Raw genomic sequence first — 11,467 nt, forward strand, 5'->3', positions numbered from 1 at the left:
TAATTCTGTACCTATTCTGCAGGGGGTTTTTTTTACCTGTTTTTCCTACATTGCAGATTGGTGACAATGACTTGGTCTACATCTCCCATAAAGCTTTTTCGGGATTGCTGGGCCTGGAAGACTTAACCATAGAAAGATGCAATCTGACTTCAATCTCTGGCCAGACTCTATCCTACCTGCGTAATCTGGTCACCCTCCGATTATGCCACCTCAGCATCTCTAGCATCGAGGACCAAAACTTCCGCAAAATGTTTGCTTTGCGAGGGCTAGAGATAGACAATTGGCCATACCTGGAATACATCTCCCCACTTAGTTTTCAAGGTTTAAATTTGACCTGGCTTTCTATTACTAACACCAATATTACTGCTGTCCCTTCTGCTTCCTTCCGCAACCTTGTGTACCTGACATCCCTTAACCTCTCCTACAACCCCATATCTGTGCTGGAACCCTGGGCATTCAAGGATCTTATAAGGCTGAAGGAGCTACACATGGTCAGTACTAATCTGCAAACTGTGGAGCATCATGCTTTGGCCGGTCTGAGGCAGATTCGGGTTCTGAACCTCTCCAACAATGAGCTGGTCACGCTGGAGGAGGGATCTTTTCATTCCGTCAACAGCCTTGAAACTTTACGAGTTGACGGGAATCCACTTTCCTGCGACTGCCGGCTTCTCTGGATTCTGCAACGGAGACGCACTCTAAATTTTGACGGGAAAATGCCAATATGCGCTGCTCCACCTGAGGTACAGGGTAATATTCTGAGCAGCTTTCCGGATTCTGCATTATTTGACTATTTCACTTGCCAGAAGCCGAAGATTCGCAATCGAAAACTTCAACAAGTGACAGTGCGTGAGGGTCAGTTGGTGTCCTTCCTGTGTCGTGCTGATGGTGAACCAGCACCTGCCATTATCTGGATCTCACCTCAGCGGCGTAAGATCACCTCGAAAAGTAGCAGCAGGATCACCGTCTTACCAGGTGGAACGTTGGAGATCCGATATGCCCAGGTGACCGACAGTGGCACTTACATCTGCATCGCCAGCAACGCAGGTGGCAATGACACCTACTTTGCTACACTGACTGTGAAAGGACAACCGGTGGACCCCGCTCTGTTCGCCAACCGTTCTCTGTACGCGGTGGACTTTAATGACACTGGTCTAAACAGCACACGTGTCTTCCTTAAGTTCACACTTGACCTCACCACAATCCTGGTGTCTACAGCCATGGGCTGCATCACCTTCCTGGGTGTAGTACTCTTCTGTTTCCTGCTGTTGTTCGTGTGGAGCCGCGGAAGGGGCCAGCGCAAGAACAACTTCACAGTAGAGTACTCATTCAGGAAGACAGAGGGGCCCACTACCAGTTCGACCTCTGGAGGGACCCGCAAGTTCAATATGAAAATGATATGAAACAACGCAGCCAGGGGCCCCCTGGGGGAGGCATAAACACCCAACATAAACACACAGCTCTGACTCGCAGTAATATCAGAAGACATTTTAGGGACTAATATGATTAAACTTAACTTGATTTTAATGCCTTTGAAAAAAGGTGTAAATATTTTAATTAATTCACTTGGATTTGATCTACTAATAAGTTTCCTTTATCTAAAACATATTTGCTTAGATGGTTGGTTGCTATTGAAACATCATATTACTATGGCTAATGATTTTGTCATGCACCTTAGAGATATATAACTACCAACCAATGTTACAAATAAAAATCCATTCATGAATTTAATATACAATATATTGGTTTTAAGGAATGACATGCAAATTGACATACTAATTTAGTGAATACGAAATGCATGAATAGCAATTGTCATCTTTTTAAATTAAACAACAGTCACGATAAGGTTGAAAAATCAACTGGCCACTTAAACAGGTAAAGCCGTTGAATCATCGAAGCTTGGCTTTCTGTCATGTCTGCGATTAGGTGCTGTGTAAGTTGGGACAAGCACACTGGCCGCAACACTGTGAGTGCACTGCTGCTACTACCATACTGGCAGCACTGTGCTATAGTGGGTATAAGCTAATGTGAATCCAGGACCTCAGGGTTTGGTTAGGAAGCCAAGCCTTGGGTACTGGCTGCACAATTAGTGGATGTATCGTGCATAAACCAGGCTGGTGTAGGGTCGATACGGGAGATTGTCTCGTATCCTCCACACCGCCGGGCCTATGCACGCACCGACGACCCATAAGCCTTCATGGGGGGAGGCTGCGGGCGTCAGGTCCGTTTGATGTCAGACACTTGCTGTATGTACATGTCTACAAATGTACACCTAAGCCATTACCAAGCAACACCTGCACAAAACAGTTATAGCTTTATTTGTTTACAATACATAGTACTATGCAAGGAAGGGGTAAGACATACACAAGCTTTCTTGAGTTTACTTGTATTCGCTTTTCAGGCAATGGTACAATAATAACGATAAAAAAGAGCTTCTTTTATTTTTTTCTATCGAGCTATGGACCTTTGTTTTTGGGTAAATGTCATTAATTAGTTAATATGTTAATTGAGAAGAATGCCATGTTCATGGCTATTGCCCTAGCTTTACCATGCACATTTGTTTAATTATGCTAATTACTGCTTGGTTCTTATTTCGCTGGGACTGGCAGTATTAGCATCAAGTGCAATAACAGGAAAATCTGGCTTTCATGCCATTCGCTTTTGGGACTTTTTTCTTAGATTAATAATGGAACATAGGCACGACTTATTTCACGGTTCTACTGAAGCAGTTCTTTTTCAAGTTGGCCCAATTTAAAATCACACATCAGATGCAGACAAGCAGTAAACATGCTTGACAGCGTAGAGAAGTTTCAGATCATGTTGTTTCCCATGATAACAGTAGAAAAACACACATAAGAAAGGGTGCTTGGTGATGCTGTAATCATCATCATCATCATCATCATCACAATCCCTCTCATTTCTGACTCATATTAATGGCGGCCAGTGTGCGAAAGTCTCTGCTTCTCCTGCCCAGTCTTCATCCCCCCCATTAATCCCCGTCCCCGCACCCCGACTGGGTCTCAATGAGAGAGGGGTCCCTGGCTGGTGACCATGAATGTAAATGAAAATCATGACACCCATCTAGCCTGTGTGTATTTGACTGTAGAAGGTATTTCTCCCTTTATGTGTTTAGTTCATATGTGCTTTGTACACTAATTTGTTTCATTATTAGTGATTTTTGTTTTGTTTCTAATTGCTGGTTGTTCTACAGATGTTGATGTTAACCATGTGAAGGATGGTCTTTTCTCAATACTACACTGGAGGTGGAATTTCGATATAAAGTCAAGCTCCGGGGTCCTGGGTTCAATCTTGAGCTCAGGTTGCTGTCTGTTTGGAGTTTTTATGTTCTCCTTGCCTCTTTGTGAGTTTCATCCCGGTTCTCTGATCTCCTTTCACCTCTGAAAAACAAGAACTGGAGGTGAATTGGCTATGCTAGAGAACTGTGCAAAAGTCTTCAGCCACCCCACATTTCTTCCATATTTTTTTTTCTTCCAAAGAGACAGACTTGCTTGTATTTTTTATGCAGTTTTGATTAATAGTTCTCCAGGCTTCCTTTTTTTGTCTCTCATTTTCAGTCTAGTCCCTATACCTGAGCAGTTTTTAAATATATTTTTTTGTTTGTTAACCCACACACAGTGACTCATGAATCATTTACACATAAAACGCATCTAATCTGAGCCATGACCAGGAAGAAACAGGTGCAGATGATGACAGATGATTAGACGATGGTGAATTTTAAGTTGTTGGAACAGACAAGAGGGGAAATGAGGTTGCTGCTGAGGTTGTTATGTAAACAACAAATTTTTTTTTTATTTAATCAACATTATTTCCTTTCATTTTAGGTAAAAAAAAAAGGGGTGGCTCAAGACTTTTGCAAAGTACTGTACATTGCCCGTGTGTGAATGAGCTATAGACCCAATATAGACCCATCGAATTCCAATAGATGAAGCCCAGTACTTCACTAATACCCCTATCTTACCTATTCGGTTTGACTCACGGTGAGATGTGGAGTTAGGCACCGTGAGTCGCCGCGATTGCCTGCCGACGTTCCGCTGGCGTTCCACAAAGTTCTGTAAGAACCGCAAGCTTCCGCGAGGACGGGCAAAAAAATTAAACATGTTTTATTTTTTCGTGTTAAAAAAAATTAAACGTTTAATTTTTTCGCGCGGAAAGATTGGTGAATCATGATAAACCGTACATATGGGTTCGCGCGAAACCGCGTAGGTGAGATAGTGGTATAAAAACAGCAATTCTTTTCTTGTGACTTTGAACATGATGTTACCAATGTGGTGTTGAGAACAGATTAACAAACCAAAGAGCCATGAGTAGGATGCTTCTCCTAGGTTATTCTAACTTATCACTCTTTCACTGCCCTGCTCTTCTTCCTTATTTCGCTCATCTGAATTTTAGCTCAATGTTCTCAGACCTCATCGACATCATCAGCAGTGCAGTAGGATGGAGTGTGTTCGTCATCAGTACAGTCGATGTTGTCCTTGTGGCCTGTGATTCGATGTTGTTCATTCAGTCGTTCGTGCGATCGGATTCGTTTCCTAGTTTATTAGCTTTTTGTTAGCGTTAGCTCCTAGCCGTGCAGTCAGTCACTGTGTATAGGTGTGGTGTGGTGGTAGACGGTGAGAAAGGAGGCTCAGCCGGGGGTTTGTATCTACATACCCTCCCGGCTTCTCGTGACCCCTTATGACCCCTCGACTCAGTTTTCCTGAAATAACGGAACCAGCGCGACTTGCGTAGCAGCTGGAACACACATGATGAATACACTGATTTACCGGTTACACTTCCGAATACAGAAAGGGAGTGTGAAAAAACACAGACAGATCAGGAGTGAATCGAATCTGTTAAATCATACAGTAAATGTAACAGAATTGAGGATATCAGTAAGTAATAAGAAACCTTACCATGTATAATCACATTTATTTAATCTCTAATGTCACGTGGTTAGGTATTACTTTGTTCAGTAACTACAAACTTAACTATAAAGCACTTAAAATGTAGGACAGGAGAAAAGCATGACGTTTCTGATGGAACATCTTCTGGGGAGTGTTTGACAGTTTTCAGATCTCATCAAATACATTCAGCGGAGCTGCTCTACTTTTGGCACTTCCTCTGTTCTGCCCCCCCGCACCCTCTGCTGAATGTATCAGCTGTATGATAGACAGACAGATATACTCATTTTTCTCTCTGTCTCTTTTTCTCTTTGTCTCTGAGGACTGAAGCTCTGACACCTGCCTCCCAGACACACACGTTGCAGCAATAGCATTTTAAAAAAAACGGATGAAGGAGTTTGAGATATTTCATCACAGTTACAAAGAAGTTGCTTAATAAAAGACTCATACTGTATAATTAGTAAAACTGTACTCTTTTAAGTATAACATTTCGATATTATTCTCTTTTAAAAAGTATTTGAATAACGCTGCATACCAACTTTGTGCACAGAATTGAGACTTTAATTATATATCATAATAATTATAATAATAATATAATTATATGGATGTTTACATAATATACAGATTCTAACATTATGTTATGGATTTGCAGTAGATACCAGACATTTCGTAATGCGCATATATACATTTACACAACAGAATTACACGCAGAATGAGATTTCTTTTTACGCTAAGCTTCAGAAAGTAGGTCTAATGCTCCTTCGCCCCCTCATCAGCCTGCACTTCTCTGAACTTTTCTTCCCGCATCGCATACACAAGCAACCCCAGGCCCTTTTTTTATTCATATACCCAAATGCATCATCACAAAAACATGTCAGCCTTAAATGTTCAATATATCTTAAATTGAAATGATTCACTGAAATTAACCTATTTTTAACATGACTGCTGTTTTTTGAACTAATTTAAAAAATGATGAGTAGGCTATCTAATCTATTCGAATTCTTTTTTTCCACCGGTGTGTCTGGGTAGCGGATGTCAGTTCAGTTTTTAAAGAGACTTATTGTACTTTAACAAATCAAGTATCTAAGCATAATATTTAGGATTTTTTTTTTCTGTTGTTGTCATTGTCCTTGTTGTTGAGCTCGACAAGTATGATCAGCTCGTGTAAGGTTGCGTCCCAAATCATATACAAAGATACGAACTAAATCAAGGACTATGTCAGAATACTAGTTTTGGCTTTGCCTACTATTTTGACTAGTTTCTTACTTTATAATGCATTCTGCAGCAGAGAGGTTGTAGCCAAAGTTACAGACCCTACCCTGCTAAGATGTTAAAAATGCGACTTTGCTGCCATCTACAGGCGAATAAATGTAAAAGCATGATTTATTTATTTATTTATTTTTATTTTTTTTGCATATGTGAATTTACAAAAAGCTTATTACCTGCCATATGCTCTAGACTATTTTACAAAGAGCAAATTGTGACTGTTAGCTTAAAAAATGAAATTAATAAAGAATATAATAATAATAATAATATTAATCACACTGATATTTGTATTTAGTTGAAGGTTTGAACTCATTCGGTTTAAATTTTGTGTAACAAAAGATACAAATTTAGGAACTCTCTTTTTCTTTTAAATAAACCAGTTGTAATATCTATTCATAACTGTGTTGGACCGACTGGAATTAGAGTAGGCCATACAAAGAATATTTAAAGTGCCATGGTTTTGGTGACCCACTTCTTGTTAACGATTTGTATTTATGACCAATAAATCTTGTCAGAAGATTAGGAATTATACTGTCAAAAAATGTTCTCTCTTGTGAACTAGAGGATCTGTGTGATCTATGCATGCCTCTCCTTAAAAACTTACCAAACACATTTGTTCTTGTGTTAATCTCTTCTCATGTCTTTAAAGCATAACGCGGGGTTGGATGAAGAAAAAAAAAGAAAGAAAGAAAAACATGATTGAGGATATTAATCCTTATGAATAAGAGCCATATATGTGTGTGCACGGTTTCCTGCTGGTGTGATGTGCTTTAATTAAAAAAGTACTGACTTCTGATTTTCAGAACTGTTATTTGTATCTGTCTTTTATCTTCCAGGGATCAACACGTTTGCTGTTTTGTTTTTTTTGCTTTATGCATTTTAACTCCAACACACAAATCCACTGGAGACTGGGGTTGTGTTTCATATGTCATTGCATATAATATCTTAATATCTTGATTTCTGGTCTCTGATATTTTTCACACTGATAAAAAAAAAAAGCCACACACAGTGTCACAGAGGGTATGTAGATTTTTTTTTTTTTTTATTGAAAGATGTCATACGCCATTGATATACAGTATATGTCTAATACATATGGAGAGACTTACTTATGTGTTATTTATTTATATGTTGTGTGTGTGTGTGTGTGTGTGTTCGAGCCTTCATCCAACCCCACAACAGCTCAGTCCAGTCTTGAATAATGTGTTTTCTAAGCATATGTGTGTTTTCTACTGTTTGTCTTACAAAGGAAAAAAAGCACATTATATTCATAAAAGCATGTTGTACATCGTTGACCGTGTCTTTGTTGTCTTTTGTCAATGTGTGTTTGTGTGAACGTGCACTCTCATGACCTCCTCGGGCCAACACACACACACACACACACACACACACACACATGGCACAGAGTTATTGTCACCAGTTTCAAATAATCATAATGAAACCTTTGATAAGTTTCTCTCCTTTTCATCACCCGAGGCCACTATACCCCTTTTTAGGAAAAAGGTACAGATCCGGCAATATTGGGAATCCCACAGTCTAAAGACATGCAGATTAGGCTAATTGGTGTTCCCAAAATTGTCCCGTATGTGTGTGCTCCGGCTAACCCCCCATCCCCCCCTCCCCTAAGCCCGCCCCCATGACCCTGTACTGGATAAAACAGTATAGACAGTGAGTGAGTGAGTGAGTGAGTGAGTGCACCTACCTAGAATCATTTCCAGCCATTTTATTTGCTTTTCTTTCTCACACAAACTATTAGTCTGATTGAAATCACGGTCCAGTACAACACCAGCCAGGCACTTACTAAGGATGAATGGATGAAGTCGTGAACGGTTCATGCAAAATTCATGCACGTTTTTGTTAATAAACAGAATCTTTCTCTGCTTTGTTCACATAAATAAAAACTTTTTTTGTTGTTGTGTCTAAATGGATCCCAAACCCGATGCACACATCTAGTTTCAATCAGACGCCCTTTGGAACTTTCTGGTAAGCTTTCATTAAAAAGGTCCTATCTGGACATATCTGACCCATTCTGTAAAAACCCAGCTAAATTTTTTTTTTTTAAATCATGATTCACTGTTTTCTACATAAAACCATTCTACAGATGATTTTATACAGAAAACAAGCAGACAATCACTTTCACCCGGTTTTCACAGACTGAGTCATATATTATATATTCATTGTGAATAATGTACAGTTTATACACACCTGGTCACATATATTATAGACACCATGGTCTTTCCTGATTTTTATTTCTTTGTACATTGTAAAACAATGCTAAAGCCATCCAAAACTTGCGATAATCTCCTTTGAACAGTTGATATGGAGATGTGTCTGCTACTGTACTTCTGCTCTGTATCGCCTTTATAACGGCTCTAATCTGTGGTGCTGTTTATTAATTGATGATTTCTGAGGCTGGTGACTCTAAATGAACTTCTCTGCATCAGAGGTAAGTTTTGGTTTTGCTTCCCTGGGATGGTCTCCATTAGAGCCAGGTTCATCGAGGTGCTGGATGGGTTTTGCAAATGCACTTCTTGCAGAAACTTCTCTAGAGCAGTTGACCTTCCTGTCTTAAATAACAATTGACTGTTTTGTTGTTACTTAATAACCTAATGTAATATGTGTTATTTCATGGTTTGAGATCTCCAGTAGTGTTCTAGACTGTAGGAAATAAATCACTAAACCAAGGACATTGAATCAGAAGGTGTGTCCTAACGTTTAACCAGTACTTTGTGTAGTTACATTGATGCAAGAAGTGCTGAGAAAGTGAAAGTCAGAGACGGCAGGTTTTGTTTTCCAATTGCTTCTTTATTTAATTAACCAAAAACACACAATCGATTTATGTATCAATACTAGTCGTTTTAGTTCGTTTATGTTCTGTAACAGTTATTACTCAGTTTTCGCCTTCTTTAAAGGACACAACACCTGAACATAAGGAACTGTACAGGCCCTCTGTACCGACGAGACTAAGACCAGGAGAACAGACTCAGAGAAGATGACATCGCTCTGTGTTTTGTGTGTGTGATTGATTCGTCACTGGGTCAATGCAAACATGCATAAATAAAGAGATGGAGGGTTTACTTTAGGTCAGTTTAGATTGTCAGTCCTACAATCTTTGGTTCCCACAGGCACTCTCAAAGTGCAGATCACGTGTGCAAAGATCATGTGTCTGACTGTCTTATTTGTCTCACCAGTCTCTCTACCAGTCTTTCTCTCTAACTTTCGACATTTTTGTCTCATGTTTTTTTTTTTATTATTATTTCTTTGTAATCCAGTTATTTCTGATGCCAATTCCAGAGCTGGAACTATCAGGACTCAAAAAACATGTTCGAATCAGATGAAATGTATGCGTATGTTCTGAGCTCTGCATTTGGATCAGAATTCCTTGCCCACAGTGCCACCTGGTGTGAAAAACAGAGAGAAGCCTGATTGGGTGAATGAGTATCGTGCATGTAGCATAGGCACTTCTTTGAAAAATAAAGCTGATATTCCATGAAAACAGCGTGACGGCCATGAGCGAATTCCCATGATAATACACTGTACTGTGATTGTTTCTCCAGGCATTTAATCCCAATACCCTGAGTGAGAGGTGATGTCGAGGAATACTGTGAAGGGACAAAGGAAGCAATGGGATGGATGGATGCAGGTTGTGAGCATGAGAGAGAAAGAGAAAAAGGGTGGGGGTGTTTGCATAGCTCTCTGTGCAAAAATGATTTTTCACTCCTCAGTCTCTTCTCCAGACACCACATACTTTATAGCTCACTTAATTCACGTTTTACATTTGAAAATGAATGGATTGGCTGGAAAAACAAAAAATTTAAAAATCACATATGGAAAGAAATTAATCATAATAAAATCACATGCGAGACTAAATTTAGCTATTTAGAATGGAAATACTGAAAGCAAATTATTTGTTAAAAATCACATGTGAAAATAAATTATGTAAAAAATTAATTGTGTAAAAATAATTACATTAAAGTTTAAGAATTGTGTGAAAATCACACATGGAAAGAATCTACAAGTGCAAAATAATACATTTTGTAAAAACCATAAAAATATAATTGTGTAAAAAAAACTCTAAAATGAAATAATTGTGTCAAAATCACATGGAAGAAAATAAACTTTTTTTAAATCACATGTGAAAGCAAATTGTTTTAAAAAACCATGTGAAAGCAAATCATTTTAATATATATATATAATATACATATGTATATATATTATATATATATATATATATATATATATATAAATGTCAAATGTGAAATAAATGAATTCTGTGAAAAAAATATATAGAAAGTGAATTGTTTTCAAGAAATCCAAATTTTAATTTGAAATAAATTGAAATAAAAAAATGTTTTGAAAAAAGCATGGAGAAATAAACTGTAAAAAAAAAACATGTAAAAATATAATTGTGTTTAAAAAACATAAAAAATGGTAGAATTATGTAAAAATGGAATGAAAGATAAAACAGAAATAAATAAATAATGTAAAAATCACATGCGTAAACACAACACATTCATCTCATGTGAAAAATCCATTATGTGAAAAAATGTATTGAACAAAAGATGTGGATGTTCTAAACAAAAATAAACAATCAAAATTTTTAAATCGAATGTGACATTGTAAGAACATGAAGTTTATGTGACTTTTCTCTAAAGATATTTTTCAGTGGATGTTGTGTAGCATAAATTTACAAACTTTGTTTAAAGGGCTGTTTTTCCTTTTTTTTGTAGTGTTAGTCATGTATTTTACATCTACCAAATATGTTTGTGTAAATCAGATCAATGTGGACCAAACTATAAACCTTTCATTTCCAGATGACAGTATAATCCTTTGATTAGGATCTTTGATTGGGAAAGTGAGAGGTCTTTATGGATATGAGTGTGAAGGGAAATGTCATGGCGAGAGTTGGGTGTTAATGGCTGATATTTATTAAAGGTCTCAGACTAAGCTTGCTGATCAGCGTAATCACACTCGCTGAAATTAAATGAGAACTCTCGGACCCTAGATCAGAACGTACTTCGAAATGTTTAATAAATGAACATTGTACATAGACCCAGTGTTTGTGAATCAGAGGCTACAGAGGTGATTCGGAGCAGTCTCTATAAAAACCGAATGCTGTTACTTTTATTGGATTTAAAGGTCAGTGTTCGGAGGAGAACTCTGTCATCTCTCTGAGGATCTCTTTCTCCCGGTCTTTAAATCTCGGCCGCTTGACAGCGGCTCTACCTTTTTCTTTTCCGAGCTTTCTTTCTTCTAATTTCTTTCTTTTTTGGTTCCTGTCTTTCTCTCTCCTCCTCATTGGAAAT

The 11,467-nt window shown here is 38.1% G+C and overlaps 1 protein-coding gene across 1 annotated transcript in view; it reads left to right on the forward strand.

The window, feature by feature from the left end:
- LOC128513146 (leucine-rich repeat and immunoglobulin-like domain-containing nogo receptor-interacting protein 3) overlaps window positions 1–7,310 on the forward strand; it is a 60,721-nt gene extending 53,411 nt beyond the window's left edge. Inside the window, exon 3 of the mRNA XM_053486804.1 lies at window positions 57–7,310. Within this exon, the coding sequence (XP_053342779.1) occupies window positions 57–1,400 (1,344 nt within the window). The 3' untranslated portion in view covers window positions 1,401–7,310. The remainder of the gene's footprint in view (window positions 1–56) is intronic.
- The last annotated feature ends 4,157 nt before the right edge of the window (window positions 7,311–11,467 follow it).

The sequence above is a fragment of the Clarias gariepinus genome, chromosome 25 (assembly GCF_024256425.1).
Source record: "Clarias gariepinus isolate MV-2021 ecotype Netherlands chromosome 25, CGAR_prim_01v2, whole genome shotgun sequence".
Lineage (NCBI taxonomy): Eukaryota > Metazoa > Chordata > Actinopteri > Siluriformes > Clariidae > Clarias > Clarias gariepinus.